This window comes from Vitis vinifera, chromosome 5, assembly GCF_030704535.1.
Source record: "Vitis vinifera cultivar Pinot Noir 40024 chromosome 5, ASM3070453v1".
Classification (NCBI taxonomy): domain Eukaryota; kingdom Viridiplantae; phylum Streptophyta; class Magnoliopsida; order Vitales; family Vitaceae; genus Vitis; species Vitis vinifera.
The window spans coordinates 19,978,427-19,995,633 of record NC_081809.1 but is presented as its reverse complement, the minus strand read 5'-3'; the positions used below and the strand labels follow the sequence as shown (position 1 = coordinate 19,995,633).

General features: G+C 29.9%; 1 protein-coding gene across 1 annotated transcript; it reads right to left on the bottom strand.

Annotated features, from left to right (window-relative positions):
• Positions 1-434: 434 nt before the first annotated feature.
• LOC100257147 (small ribosomal subunit protein eS8) lies at positions 435-5,320 on the bottom strand. The gene is made up of 5 exons (XM_002269006.5): positions 5,179-5,320; positions 5,016-5,088; positions 3,073-3,403; positions 826-998; positions 435-737 (listed from the first exon to the last, which is right to left on the bottom strand). The coding sequence occupies exons 1-5, from the start codon at positions 5,180-5,182 to the stop codon at positions 653-655; spliced, it is 666 nt and encodes a 221-aa protein (XP_002269042.2). The 5' UTR covers positions 5,183-5,320; the 3' UTR covers positions 435-652.
• Between the last annotated feature and the right edge of the window lie 11,887 nt (positions 5,321-17,207).

Here is a 17,207-nt window from a genome sequence, read left to right as displayed (position 1 = left end):
TTTATAACATTTCTAATACTTGAATGATAAAAAATTTAAAGTATTAGAAAAATTAAAAGTGTTTCCTAGAATTACTATCAAACAGGCTTTTAGTAATAATAAAAACGCCTTTTAGAATCACTCTCAAATGCACTCTAAGACTGGCTCTTTTTCCTCGCTATCAAGTGATTGGAAAGGCACCCAAAAGGACCATCAAAGTGATTTTTAGAATAATCACCTATAATGAGACCCCCTCTAGGAATCACTCAAGTGATTCTCCAAGTTTTTCAAAATGACTTTCAAAAGTTCATCAAACACCTAATTTTTACAAGGAAACCCTTTCGCGTCATATGAGGCGTTTCTAATTCTCTCAATATCACTTCCAAAAGACCTCCATTTTAGAGGGATGGTTTTCAAAGTTACAGTTGTGCCTAAGCAACAGCAAACAACACCTGTATAAGAAGACATGCTTTCCAAATACATTTCATGTTCTGCTAAACATTGGTATGGGAAACAAAACCAAGAACCAAACTACCCGAAGAGAAAAAGTCAAAACCATTTAGTCTGACATGCAAAATTCTCAAAATTTTTATCAGTTATGATATTACCATAACCAAAAAATGACAACCATTTGAGGAATAAGAAAGAACAAGAAACCAGCTTGCACATTTAATTAGGCGGCACCAGCACTGCCCTTGCCTTTCTTCCTTTGAATCTTCTTCATATAGAACTCCAGTTCCTTTCCTTCCAAGATGTATCTGCAATTGGAATTTTTATGGGAACGATTTCAGGTAAACCAACAGACAGAGTATGCTTGCAAAAAAAATATTGTGTCTTCTAACTCACCCATCAGCTCTGCCACATTGACCTGGTCGGGAAGAGATGCTAGCCAACAATCTACCACTGCCAAACTGCTCTTCAATGTGAGGATCAAGTCTATGATCTTGTTGGCGCTTCTCAAGCTTGCGGAGAACATGGTTACTCTTCTTTGTTTCCTCTGTGGCACCACCTTCTCCCTCCTGCTAATACATATGAAATTCATTTATTTAAAGCAAAATATACCATAAAAAATAGACAACAGTACATCTAGTCTTGAAAGGACAAGCCCCAGCAAAATTCCAATTTTTAGGAGTAGAGGCATATACCCAGGAAGTAAAAGGTTAGATATATTGAGCTGGAAGTGGATGAACCAATTACAGAGGTGAAACCTCAATGCTTTGACAAGAAACCAGCACAAAACAGCAAAGCCGATACAATCTCAAGAAAAATCGAAACATGCATAGGTGTGCTGATACATGTCCACATGTATTTTCTGTCTATGTCAACACAAATAGATATGCTAAATAATAGTGCTATTAGCCCCTTGCTGTGGGGGCAATCCTCGGTGGATTCACATATCAAGCTCTGAAGAGCATCGGAATAGTTGATCTAAATGATTGATTTCAAGATCAATTTGGTGGAATCCATTGCATCATACATCCAAGCAAAAGACTGCCAAATCAAAAATGTTTTTGACAGTTTGGGACGGAGTTTGGAATAAAGATCCATCAAGGGAGGGGCTAACTTTTGTGCAAGAGTGATGCACAAAAGGACAATGCGTTTTAAGTAAACTTGTCAACTTGTGTGCTGTCTAGATGTGGATGACAATTGAATCTGGAATAGCAAATTTTGATTGCATTGCCAAACAATATGTTCCAATTAAACAAGTATTCAGAAGATGAGTAACGGGCAGTAATGCTGCAGTTAATAGAACAAACTCAAAACTGTAGTTCCTGTAAAACAATCAACAAATCGCATTCAATCTCACATCTCTCTCATGTTACTGTTAAGGACCCTAGAGAATGCCTGCTAGACATACAATGTTCTTTAAAATGTACGCAAAAACAGAATGAATTCAATGAATATGCAAATGGTACATAACAAAGAATAAAATTTCAACTGTAATAAATTTTCAGCGAGCCAAGTGTCCACCTTCACCACGATGAATTTCCCAAAAAGAGACAAATAGCTAACATGAAGGATATATTTAACAGAGATGATTGTTGTTCTCTAGATGGCAGAGTGGAAAAGACCACTCAGAAAAACATGGATAATTATTTTAAGGAACCATGGATGAAGATAAGGGGGACTTCTAGAATGGTTAGATAATGCGACAGGGAGAGCTAAATCAGGGAGCCATTGTGATATTGTCATGAGAGACTATGCTAAGAAATGAAAGACCAGTCATAAAAATGCCTTACATACAGCACTATGATAATTTAAATTAATGCCATTAAAGATATTACCGTCTCCAAAGAGGACACAAGTTTTGGTTGGAACATAAGACACGAGACTTAGTGTGAGGTTCTCTCCCTTTGGGGCTAGTAGTCTCACCATCTTTCCAATGAGCCACCCCGACATTCAACCCCATAAAAGAAACTGAAAAACTGTTTGTCTAGTAGGGTAACACCTAGAGGGGGTGAGTGGGTGTTTTTTAAAGATTACAATATAAGAGTTCAATAAAATAACCTAAATTTAAACCTGGAGATATTAGGGATAATCAAAGTAATTAAAGATCAAGCAAGAGACACAAGAATTTTTACATGGAAAACCCCCACACTTACTGTGGAGATAAAAAACCATGGAGTCCAAGACCTTTAATCTACGATCAATTATATGAGATCAAAGTACACAGATTTATCTGGTTGCTAGAACAAGAGGGACACCTACCTACACTAGAGTATGGAATGAAAGATCAAGTTGCATCTACAAGAACATTTTTACATTGAATGTGTATTGTAAGCCAAGAACTACCTACACCAGAGTATGCAATGAAAGATTGAGTTGCATCTACAAAAACATTTTTACATTGAATGTGCATTGTAAGCCAAGAACTACGGTGACAAAGCAGACATTTTGCTCTATGAGCCATCAATTGGAGACATGAAAGTGCAATTGAAATTTACAGAAATGGTAATACAATACTTTTACTCACTTATAAAAAAAAATGATATTTACAGAAAAGACGAATGTAGCAGTTACAAAAATAATAATGGGCAAATAATTGAATATGCATATATGAAAATGTAGATTTTAAGAAAGCGTCTATGGTACCTCTGTAGTTTCCTTCTTAGCAGTAGTCTTCTTCTTCCTACCAATGTCTACGCCATAATGCTGAAGGTACCATTGCTTGAATGGGGCTGCATCCACCTGAACAATTGCACTTTTCACCAAGGTTTGTGTTCTGACCAGTTCATTGTTCGAGGCATTATAAACCACATCTAAGATACGCGTTTTGCGGGTGACAGCTTCACTACCCCATGAATAGTTCCCAGTGTCCAACCTGAGGGCCCTCCACTTCACATTGCCTCCCCTCACGCGAACTCGCCTCACTGTCTTGTTGCTTGATAGCTTGGTATTGGCAGGTTGACGACCAAGCTCATACCTACAAAGGCCAGGAAAAAAATGATAATCAGATGCTTTAACCAAAAATTTGCCATATAACTAAGCATATGGAAGCATGCAAAAATTAAACGCAGTCTTTTAAAATAAAAAGGTCCATCAGCAATTTTAATAATTATTTACAAAGTTGTTAAAACCTTATGACATGATACAACGATACAATACACTTTTTTTTTTGTAGAAACTAATATATATCACAATCCTTATCTTATCTTAAACTCATCTTATGATATCCATATGATACCATATACAATATGTGATACAATGATAAAACAATACATATACCTTTAACTATGTTAAATTCAAAATTTTCTTTCTTGAAAGAATTATTTTATTAACTTATTAAAATATATATAGTGACATGAGAAATTGATCATAAAAAGGAGAGATGCAAAATAATTCTACATGATAAACTACATTCTTGTTGTTAAAAATCATATTAGAAATTAAGTAAATTTATTCTTACAATTTGGAGAATTTTTATTTGGATGTTAGACATTGAAAACAATAACAATTGGTGAATAAAAACTTAATATAATAGATTTATTTTTATAATAATAATAATAATAACGATAATAAGAACAACAACAAAAATTATTATTATTATTATTATTATTATTATTATTTAATGAGGAAAAAAATGATGACAAATATGAAAAGTTGAAACTTTGGAGATGACATAAAAAGACATATATATCAACATAGAAGTATAAATCCCTAATTAGAATTTGGAACTAAAAATCATATCTGAAAATTTAAAAAGCTTACTTTGTGTAGTTTTTGTGATGGACCTATTAATGATTCATATTTCATATGGTATATATAGTTTAATTCTTTAATTCTACTTTCTTTCATGAAATTGATCATATATTACTCTATACTTCATGCTTCCGATATATATGGCTATGTTTGCATATTTTTCATATTTATTTTTCACCATATAAAAAAATTCATCTATTTCTTCTGATTGTTTTTCTATGCGAAAAATTCCCATTACTTTCATTTCTTGAAAATGCAAAAGCTCAACTCAACAAACCAAAGCAAAAATAGTTGCATAGGCATTGCAAAATCAAGGTCTCTAGTTTCTTGGGTACATCATCTTCAAATAAAAAAAAAAAAAAAAAGGACAGATGTTGTTAATGAAGTGTGAATCTCCTACTGAAGAGAAATAAATACAGAATGACAAAAAGTTATGACACAGAATGCTGAAAGAAACAGAGGCCTCCACATTAATGCACAACATAACATCCACAAGGTAAGAAATTTCTAACCTGTAAAAAACTAGCTTAGAAAGCAAAAATGCAAAATGACGTTTGGCTACCGAGAAAACCTAGGAAGAAAACCAATAAAAACACGATTAACATTCCTGGGAATCCACAGAGCCTAGTACAACTATCCAACAAAAGTGAGCTGATCATTTCATTTCCAAGACACTAAAAGAACAGAGAAAGAAGAGGTTAAAAGCACTATTTTATTTCCTTCCCTTTTCCTTCATTTTCTCAGCAAACAAACAGTGGAGGTGGGGGAATTTGTACTATCATTCGGCACAAAAAAAAAAAAAAGAAAGGAAATATACAAAGAATTTTTTTTTTTACTTTCGCTTCTTCCTCCAGGCCTTCTTCTTGCCTCCAGTTGCCCGCCTCTTATGCATGGAGTCTCGTGAGATACCTACACCACGCACAGAAGCCCATGTCTCAGACTGTGAGTTAGAAAGAGAAGTAGATAGAGAAGCGCAGAGAGAGAGGTATTAGGGCTTACCCATGTTTACAGAGCTGCGAAGAAGAGACCGGCAGCCAACAACTCTCCCTCACCTCCCGAGCGACTCTGCTTCTGGGTTTTTGACGATGAGAACGAAGTAAAACCCTAATGCATTGAGAAGGGTATTTCGGCCATTAGACATTTCCATGGGTAGGGCAGTAATTTCACTGTAATGGAATTTTGTTGATATATATTATTAATTAAAAAAATAAATTATTTTACAAAATATTTGCTATTACGCTTTCTCTTTTGAAACCTACTTGACAATTTAGGGTTTAAATTTAAAAATCATGTGGATTACCTCCATCAAAGATAATGCTATCAAGTTACAAGTCAATAATATTGCTTGTATTAATTAAAGAAAATATTACCAAGTTGAAAGTTTCATTATTTTGGTGTAAAATTCTTTTGTTTATTTTATACAAGTTTCATTATTTTGGTGTAAAATTCTTTTGTTTATTTTATACAAATATGACCCGAATATTACCCACCTGTCCGACCGTTGTTGAGCAATTTTTGGATATCAAACGGACCTCCCCAGAAGGTAATTTTAATGTGGCCGATTTCCCCTCTTTTGCAATCAGTTTCGCTACAGCACCCACCGCTCTAGCTAATTGTCCACCCTTTCCAAATGTGATTTCTATATTATGTAAGGTCGTGCCTAAGGGCATATCGGTTGAAGTATATTTTTCTTTTTGATCAATCAAAACCCCTTCCCAAACCGTACAAGCTTCTTCACCACGTATAAAATTTTTATAGATATTTTATACTTATTCTTTATACCTTCATACTGTGGTTACATTTTTTGTACCTTAGTTTTATTTTCCTATGTAGACTACAAATTTCATAATTTAGTACCATTGTGACTTTTTTCATACCTTAGTTCTTTTATACCTTGATAACATGTTTTGTATTTTGATAAATTTTTTCATATCTAAGTCATATTTTTTGTACTTAAGTTGGTCACATTTTTGATACCTTGGTACCTATCACAATTTTTTTGTACCTTAATATACCCAAGTCACATTTTCCATACCTTGGTCATAATTTTTGTATTTGATCACATTCTTTGTACTTAACTTATATTTTTCATACCTTAGTATTTTAATTATACATTTCATAACTTAGTCATATTTTTTTTGTATTTGTATTTGTATCTTTATACATTAATAACATTTTGTGTACGTTGGTCATACTATTTGTACCTATGTCACATTAATTGTATTTTAATACCTTAGATCACATTCTTCCTATCATAATTAGATTCTTTGTCTTAAGTTATATCTTTTGTACATTAATACCTTAATCACATTTTTCGTCCCTTAGTATTTTAGTCATATTTTTTGTAACTTTGTCACATTATTTATATGTAGATTACATTTTTTGTACTCTAGTACTTCGATAGTATTTTTCATATCTAATTCACATTACTCATGTCTAGGTCACCTTTTAGATAACTTAGTACCTTGATTTTTAACAAATTTGATGTGATTTTTTTTCATACTTGTGTCACGATTTTTATACCTTAGTACGTTTATTTTTGACATACTTTAACCACATTAGTCTTTTCATACCTATGTCACAATTTTTATATCTTAGTACATTGGTCAAGTTTTTTGTACCATTGTCATAACTTTTATACCTTAGTCATATTTGTACCATAATCATATTTTCAATGATTCTAACTTGTTTAAAATAAGTTAGTGTTATTATTATTATTTTGCATTTTAGTTCCCATGAATAACATTGAAAAAGGAAAATGAAATGAAGCTATCATTGACTTAGAAGATTGGGATATTATTATTATTATTATTATATGTGACTCATTTTCCCCTTATCCATATGTTCTTCCGTTTACATGTATCTATTTTTTTTTTTTAATTGAATGGTAGAGGTTGAATATTTAAATCCAATGAATACTAGTAAATCTTTTGTATTGTACTTCATCGATATTATAGAATTTTTATATAAACAGTTATCACTTGATTTTCACGAAAATTAATTTTGATGAGTAATTTTTAATAACTATAAGTAGTGTTAGTGGTAAGGAAGGTTGTGTGAAAATATGTTGTATTGGTGGCTACTTCCATGCATTTTTCTTACATATTTAGTATTTTATTATAGTTTTCTTCATGAAGAGTATTAAGTATACTTTCTAGAAATGTCAAGTTGTTATATTTCCCTTATAAAATTGAATTGAAAAAAACAAACAAAACTCTTGAGTTGTTATATATATATATATATATATATATATATTTTTTTTGAGACCCCAACTCGTATAGTGTTTTATTATCTTAACTTTAAATCTAATGATTTTTCTAGTTTAGCATTTTGTAAGATAGGTTAAAAATACTTATATATATATACACTTAAATATCTCACTATTATGGATTCACATTTTATGCAAAAAAGATCCTTTATCATTCTTTTCTCCATTTTCCAAATTAATCATTTGCTAGTAGTATGCCAATTACACACCCGAGGTTTCTAAATACTTAGAGATAATGTTTTTCTTTCACTATTTGGTTTTGATACTAGAGCAAAATACTCGTACTAGCATCTAGGGCATTTGGTTATTGAAGATTAGATATGAAAAAAAGGAGAGACAACTTTAATTTTTTCTCTTTTCAATGGTAAAAAAATGCATCTTTGATGCTTAATTCTTTGATGGTTCTAGAAAGCAACAACATTTAGGAGTTAAAATGACACTTGGAAAATAGACTAAAAATAATGGTTATTAAATAGATGTATTAGCACCTTGAAACAATTAAAAGTTGGTGTTTTTTAAAAGGGTGTAATAGTGCTTAGGGAAATTTGGTTCTTCTTAGAATCCTTTCTAAATATTTTGGGCAACATTTTTGGAATTGCCATTTTTTCTAATATATATAAAAACCTTTTCGCCCAATTTCACATAAATCGACCCACATCTTGATTTCACTCATTTAAAAAACCCTAACCCTTTTCTCTACCTTTATCTCTCCATAGTCAACCACAAGCAAGCTCTACGATCTACCACCACCATCAATCATCGATCACTACTAGCCATCATTAACAACCTATAATGGAATATTTGGGAGATGTTGGTAAGACAATTGAAATTCTTTATATAGTTTTCTTTTAGTTTCAAATTATTCTTTATTTTGGATGGTTAACTTTAATTTCCAATGGCAGATGATTTATCATTCCAACAAGAGATTTTCATTGAAAAATCTCTACTGATCCTTAAAGCCTACTTAGTTTCTAAAGGAATCTTCCATTTATTTATTTATTTATTTTGATTTTTGCAACATCTAAATGTAGTTCATAGAAGAAAATCTCAATCATATAGACAAGAAGTCTTTATTAATTATTTTACATGTTTTTTTTTGTTTAGTATTATTAATTTATCTACAGAGTAAAATTAGAGATTTTCTCTCTATTTGATTTATGAAATGTAAAAAATGATAAAACTCATTTTATTTTTTATGTTTTAGGACTAAAGAAAAGGGCTAACTTAATCTTTATTTTACTTTCTTCAAATTTCTTTTCAACATTGAACAAAGTAGTTTTGTTGTATTTGATTATGTTATTAGATTAAATTTAGGTTAAGTCAATTAATGATGTATTTGGTTGATGACAAAATTATATAAAAGTAATATAAATGAATGATTTGTGTTGTGATAATTGAGATTATGTTTGAGTTAGTTTATGAGAAATTTCATTTGTTTTCATCAAATTCTTCAAGAATTTTTGCATAGCCTTGTAATTATAAAAGTTCTATTTCTTAACAAATTGTGATGGTTGGAGACATGGAAAGAGTTAGGGCTTTGTTGTAAACAGATTCCAAAGAAAGTTATGCCGATTCATTTTTTTTTTTCATGGCATTTTTATGATTAATTGATTACCTTTAACCCTCATATTTCATTGAAACATTGAAAATTTCAAATGCTAGGAGGCATCTCTATGTGATTGAGTTGTATTTTGAGGGCTAGATAGTCCTTTGTTTGTCTTGTTTTCCTTGAAAATTTCATTTATATTGGTGTTGTATTAAGGAAAAGGTGTGAGATGCCACCATCCTATTAGGTTAAAAGCGTTGAAATCGATAATATATTTAAGGTAAGCTTAAAATTTATAGATATATATATATATATATATATATATATATATATATATATATATATATATATATAGGTGTTGTACTAGAGGAAAAGGTGTGAAATGTATTGGCATTGAGAATGTATTTAAGGTGAGCTCATATGAGAAAAAAGTGACACCTTTATATTTTGACATATAAGTTTATGAAATTCTCTAATGTTGTTATCAACCTCATTAAATGTAGGTAAACCTTTTAATTCTAGCAAAAGTAAGTGTATTTGTTAGGAATGGCAAAGGGGTGGGTTTGGGACGGGTCACCCCTATCCCACTCCCGTCCCAAAATATATGGTTATTTCCCATCCCGTCCCAAACCCGGGGCGGGACCGGGTATGCACTCCCATCCTCATTTTGAAGTTACAATTAAAATCCCATCCCCGGCCTGTCCCGACTCGGGTATGTGTATGCACTTTGTGTTGCCCAAAAAGAGGGAAAAACAATGAGTTATAGATCTGCTGAAATGAGGAAAAAAAAATAGCAAAAAGACCGCACCTTGTTGCCACTAGATTACAGATCTAATCTATGTTTGGACTCTCCAAATTTTCTGATTAAGTTGTAATTACAATGATCCCAACAAGAAGGACAATCCCAAATATCACCAACAAATCTCTCACCTTTTGCCTAGATACTAACAAAGAAACACCCCAAACCAAACAAATCAACATTCAAATCTCTCATCTTTTTCCCAGAAATTGACAAAGAAACACCCCAAACCAAAAAAATCAACATTCCAAAAAAAAATACCTAAAACGATGATAAACAATGATGAATCAAGAAGAGACGGACGAAATGAGATTATTGAATGGATTTTCGGATGGATTATCTGATGGATTTATGCATTGAGTACTCCAACTATCCAAAACACACCATCTTTTAGTATTTTGACAAACACTTGAGTTGTTGATTGCAGATTAGGGATGAGTTTCAAGGACAAGAACGAGGATGGGAGGGATTTGCGGAAGCCATTTCTTCACACTGGAAGCTGGTATAGAATGGGGTCGAGGCAATCTAGTATGATGGGGTCATCTTAGGTGATTCGGGATAACTCCGTCTCCGTCGTCGCTTGTGTTCTCATCAACAACCCTAGCGATAGAGAGGAATGGGAACCCTAAAATGAGATAGGAAGACCTAAAACAAGAGAGGGATGCTAGAAAGGATCAAAGGAAGCAAATATTTATAGGTGGAGGGTAAACTTGTAATTTCATATTCGGGGCGGGCAGAGCATATTATTACTAAACCCAATTCGGGTTTTAAAAAAAACCTGAACCCGTCCCATCCCCGATTTCTATGCTCCAATACCCGTTCTAATAGGGGCGGGTTGGGTTGGGGGGGGGGGGGGTGACCCAAAAAACCTGCGAAATTGTCATTCCTAGTATTTGTAGATTGTGTTTTCATTGTTCTAAACTTAATTTGACTTTTATCATGACAAATGTATCATATTATTCTCTAAATGTTTTTCTTGGTTTCCTTGAAAATATAATCACAATAAAGTTAGAATAAAGTTTGTTGAAAATGAACTAAAATTTAAAGTGATGGTCATTAGGTAGATTCATCAACAATTTGAAATTCAATGTTGATGTTTTTTCAAAAAGGTACAATGGGGTTTAGGGAAATTTGGTGCTTCTTAGAAGCCTTGTATCATGTCTTTTAATTTTTGAGTAATATTGACACTTCTTACAATTGTCATTTTGTTTAGTCATATTTAAAAGTTTTTTTTTCTCTCTCTAAAGTTCACACATATTGTTCACACCCTAACATCCCTCATTTTAGAAACCCTAACCCTTTTCTCTATGATTTATCTCCCCATAGTGGATCATAAACAAGCTCCATGATTTGCTACAACCAACAATTGACCACAATTAGCCACCATTGACAACCTTTATTGGATTATTAGGTTGATGTTGGTAAGGAGATTGAAATTCTTTTTTCAATTTTCATTTAGTTTCAAATGATTTTTTAATTGGGATGATTACCTTCATTCCTAATGGCATAAGATTTCTTCACTCTAACTAGAGATTTTTACTTTAAAATCTCCTTGTCCTTAAAGTTCATTTACTTTTTAAAATAATATTCCATCTATATTTCATTTTGATTTTGCATCAACCAAATGTAGCCTGATAGAAGAAAATCTCAATCCAATGCAACAAAGTCTTTATTAATTATTGTACATTCTTGGTATTTTTTTTATTTAGTATTATTAATTTATCTACAGGGTAAAATTATGAATTTTTTCTCTTTGTTTGGTTACTAAAAATGTAAGAAAGGAAGAAACTTGGATTTTTCTAGTTTGAGACTCCTTGTTTTTTTTTCTTTTCAAAATTTTCAACATTTAACAAAGTGGTTTTGTTGTATTTGTTTTTTAATAGATTAAATTTAGGTTAAGTAGTTGTATTTGTGGTTGATTTAGGGTCAATTAATTAATGATGTATTTAGTTGATGACAAAATACAAAGATAATAATAATGATCTATTGTCATTGTGATAGTTGAGATTATGTTTGAGTTAGCTTATGAATGTCATTTGCTATTCACAAATTCTTTTAGAATTTTTGTATTACCTTATAATTATAAAAGCTCTACTTCTTGACAAATAATTGTGGTTGAAGACATGAAAGAGTTAAGGTTTGCTGGAAATAAACCAACATTTTTTCCACGGAAAGTTATGTTGATTTTTTTTTTTTAAATGGTGTGTTCAATAATTAATTATCTTTAGCATTGAAAATTTCCAATACTAGGAGACATCTCTTATGATTGAGTTGTGTGATATTCTTTACAATGCTAAATAGATCTTTGTTTGACTCATTTTCCTCAAAAGATTGATTTATATTGGTGTTGTAGTAGATGAATAAGGTGTAAGATGAGATCATCCTATTAGGTAAAAAGGGCTTGACATTGAGAAAATATTTAATATGAGCTCATATGAGAAAAAAAACTGACATATTTGTATTTTGACATGCAAGTTATTATTATTATTATTATTGTTTTTATGGAATTCTTGAATAGTATTACTAATCTAAAGAATATAGGTAGACCATTTAACTTTAGCAAAAGTGAGTTTATTTGTAGATTTTGTTTTCATAGTTTTAAACTAAAGTGGACTTTTATCTTGATAAAATATGTTATATTATTTTTTAAATTATTATTATTTTTTTTTGTTTCCTTGACAATGTGATCACAATGAAGTTAGTATAATGTTTGTTTAAAAGGGGCGAAAAATGATGATTATCAGGTCAATATATTAGCACTTAGAAATAATTCAATGTTGACTAAAAGAGTACAATGATGCTTAGGGAAATTTGGTGCTTCTTATGAGCCTTGTATTATGCATTTTAAAATTTTTGGGCATAACCTTTCTTGCAATTGTTATTTTGTCTAATTATACATGAATATTTTTTCTTCAATCTCATACATTTTGAACCACACCCCAACATCAATCATTTCACAAACCTTAGCACATTTCTCTGAAATTTATCTCTCTATAATCTTCCACAAGCAAGCTCCATGATTTTCCATAACTGGCAATCCTTGTCCACTATTGGTCATCATTGACAACCTCTATTGGAATATTAGGTTGATGCTAGTAAGTTGATTGAAATCCTCTCTTTAGCTAGTTTTGATTTGGTTTATTATGATTCTCCATTTTGGATTATTATCTTAATTTTCTAGTGTCATATGATTTATATACCCCAATTGATTGAAAATCTTCATGTTCTTAGCTCACTTCTAAAATAATATTTTATCTATTTTTCATTTTGATTTTACAACAACCAAATGTAGTTCAAAGAAAAAAAATCTCAATCATATACAGAATAAAGTTTTTACTATTTATTTTTTTTATATATTTTTTTGTTTAGTAGTATTAATTTATCTACTAAGTAAAATTAAGATGTTTTACTCTCAGTTGGTTGTTGAAAATGTAATAAATGAGAAACTTAAAATTTTCTAGTTTGACAATTAAGAAAAATGCTAACTTAATCCTTATTTCACTTTCTTTAATATATATATATATATATATATTAACATTGAACAAAATGGTTGCTTCATTTTTCAGTTTTATTAGATTAAATTTAGGTTAAGTGGTTGCATTTGTGGTTGATTTAGGGCAAGTTAATTAATAATGTATTTGGTTGATGATAAAATACAAAGATAATGGAAATGAACTATTTGCGTTGTGATAGTTGGGATTATGTCTGAGTTATCTTATGAAAAATTTATTTGTTTTTCTCAAATTCTTCCAATATTTGCCTAGCCTTGTAATTATAAAGTTCTATTTCTTGAGAAATTGTGGTAGTTAAAGACATGATAAGAGCTAGTTTTTGTTGAAAACAAAAGGGCCTCTTTTCCAAAGAAAGTTATGTTGGTTTTTTTTTTTTTTTTTTTTTTTTTTTTTTTCAGGGTGTGTACAAGATTAATTAATATTGTTAGCACTCTTATTTTGTTGAAACCATTGAAATTTTCAAATACCATGAAATATCTCTATGTAATTGAGTTGTGTTATATTATTTCTTAGTACTAGATAACACTTGTTTGTCTCATTTTTCTCAAATTTATATAGGTTTTGTACTAAAAAAAAATGATATGAGATGCCATCATCCTATTCGGTCAAAAGGATTGACATTGAGAATGTGTTTTAGGTGAGTTTATATGAGAAAAAAGTGACAACATTTGTATTCTAACATGTAAATTATTACTTTCTATGGAATTCTTTATTATTATTACCAACCTCATGGAATGTGAACTCTAGCAAAAGTAAGTGTATTTGAAGATTACGTTTCCATAGTTCTAAACTAATTTAGACTTTTATCATAATAAAATATGTTATTGTTTTGTGAAATTGTTTTCTTAGTTTCCTTGAAAATATGATAACACTGAAGTTAAAATAATGCTCGTTAATATGTTGATATCGATGGTGACATTTTTTTGAAATGATATGAAATTTTATTTTCCATTATATCTATTTTACAACATTTATTTACAATATTTTCCAAGATCATGAATAGCTGACATATTATCTCTCTTTATCGTGATAGTTATAGAGTTACATATTTATTTGTTTTTGTAATTTTTATTCCACAATAATCTAAAATTACTTTTCTTAAGAAAAAGAAAAAACATTTTAGCTTAGTTCATGGGATTCATATTCATAAGGTTTAACTATTGTTTGAGAATTTACCCATTATTATTCAATATATTAAGACATAATATAACAAAATGATCCCTTTTATTGATTAGAGAACATTCAAATGATGTTAATTATCCATTGCTATTTTTGTGATATGATAAAAACCTCCAAATCAATATGCTAAGTGAATATATATATATATATATATATATATATATATATATATATATATATATATTGTTTGTCTCAAATGATGTGAGCTTCATTAATGAGTGTAGCAATACCATAAATGAGGGGTTATTTATTACTATAAACAAGTAAGGGTGTTGAAAAGAAATCTAATTATCACTATGTTATAAATATTTTGTCATGCCTCATTTTGTTTTGCGAATGTTGGAAGCTCTATGAATAATGCATTTAAATTAGCTAACAATATGCTAGAATGACTAAAATATTATTGTATAGTGAACCTTAACAAATGAGTTCAAATAATTACTTATATTCATATCAAACGTTCCTATAATAAAGTTGAATATGAATTAATTTTTTTCACAATGAAATTAACAAAAGAACTAAAAGAAAGATTTTGAACTGTCATATTCTTAATTTATTTTGAAACAAATAATTTTTTTTTTCTTAACTCAAATTTATCTTGTAATAACTACCTTTGTTAGTTGTAAAAATATTATACCTCTCAGTCTACCTAGATCATATCCCAAAAACCTAATAGGTGACAAAAAAAAATGATTTAAGTTTTAGTATATATATTATTTTTTGATGGTTTTATTTCAAAGAAGTTAGACAAATGTTGGGAAAATGACATTATTACACCACCATTGTTGCTATTTAAATACATATTGGCACTACTTAACCATTAACTCTTATGTTTTACTAACTTCTACGACATGTTGTTGGGAATAAATAGTTTGCCTTTGAGAAAAATTGATTGTTTTGTCAAGGGTTTACTTTCAGGTAAATGTGTGGTTGATGAACTTAGCATCCTTGTATTGTTTTAGGGTATTGGTGAAGGTATAAAACCAACATTCTTTTTATTTGGACCTTTATTAATGCTATACTTTCATGAGACCTTAAAAGATGGTTAGTACTTATTTGTTGTTATCACATTATGACACCTAAATAAAGCTGCTAAGTATCTATGTGCTCTTATTGAATGATTTTTCATGTAACAATATATATTAGTGGATTTTTATAAGTTACCTTATAGAGTAGATACATATTTCTCTAGTATTTTGAAATTTTTGTATGAATGGATTTCTTACTCTTAATGTACTTAATTTTAAAAAAATAAAGTGTAAATAAAAAAGAAAGGAAAAGGAAATAAACGAAAAAGTGTAGATGTAATATCTAACAGTATAGAAATTCATGAATAAGTAGGATTTTCAAGTATCGATATTACAAACATGGAACTTCTTATTTGTTATAACATTTTGAAATGAATATTGGCAAAATGTATATGATCAATCTAAGAGTTTCAAGAAATGATTTCATCTTAATTTTTATCACATGGTATAATAAAGGTGATGTTATTGCTAGAGATGGTTGGTTATTTTCCAAATATCAATAATAGCCTACTAAACAATTGCATGTATCAAAGTGTGGAAGTGATAGAAAGTGGTTGGAACCCTTGAAAAATCTATTGCTTATAGACTAATGGGTTTGTCAAAGCAACTTTTTATATGGTAAATTGATTATGTTTGAGTAATCCTTAGTTTCCTAGGAAACAATTAAGATGACCTAGGTAGGTTAATTTGGAACAAGCATCATTCTAATTGTTTCTTGGTCTCTCAATCAACTTCTTGGGAGCAATTAAGGTGGCTTAGGAACAAGCATCATCCTAATTGTTTCTTAGTCGTCTCTCAATCAACTTCTTCTATGTATTATTTTCAAGCTCTTTAACTATTTTTTTTAATTTCATTTTTTATAATATTAATTATTTTTAAAATTTTCTAATTTTAAACTTGTCTTAACTATCTTTTATTGGGATTTGGATTGTACAAAAATATTTCTAATTTCTAATTTCTTAAAGGTTAATTTGGTTCAATTTGAACTTATTTTTATGCATCTAAGGCAATATATTACCTAGACAAATTAGATGCATTTTAAGAAACTCAACTTAAGTGGTGTTTTTTTTACTTAATTCTAAATAGAACCTTAATGCTTAATAGTGTTAAATATTAGGTTGTTTGTTTTTGTAGTATTTTATTTCTATTAAGTATTAAAAAGCAAAAAAGCCAATATATTATTTTTTCTATTTAGAAAAAGCTACATATTTTGACTTTTTCTATTTAGTAAAAAGTTTATAATAAGTCATAAAAAAGTAGAAAAACAAACAACTTAAATTCTAAAACTAAATCGCTTTTAGCAAAAAGCCAAAAAAACAAACACCACCTTAGTCTATAATAAAGTGTGATCATGCAAGTTCATAGACACACACACACACAAAAGAACTCTCTTGAGAACCTTTCGCCTTATTTTTAGAAGTTGCTTGATTGATTCCATGACTGAATTGCCTTTTTTCTACAACTAATGTGCCAATCATTTCACACTTTATGGCCAACTCCATTTCATACATTTGTTGTAATCATCGTTTTTTACAAGTAGTTGGGTGTTCCTTCACTTATTGATGCATGCTTGTTCTCTTTTGTATATAGATTTATTGTAATTTCACAAAATTATATTCAATCTGTGGGGATATTAATCATTAATGTTTAATGTAATTTTACTGGTGTATAATAGTTATCTTTTTTGTAGAGAAGT

Excerpts from the sequence above, each read along its gene's own strand:
- LOC100257147 (XM_002269006.5), bottom strand. Across the intron at positions 999-3,072 it reads CTAAGAAGGAAACTACAGAG|GAGGGAGAAGGTGGTGCCAC; the intron begins GTACCATAGACG and ends ATGTATTAGCAG. Across the intron at positions 738-825 it reads CAATGTGGCAGAGCTGATGG|ATACATCTTGGAAGGAAAGG; the intron begins GTGAGTTAGAAG and ends TTCCAATTGCAG.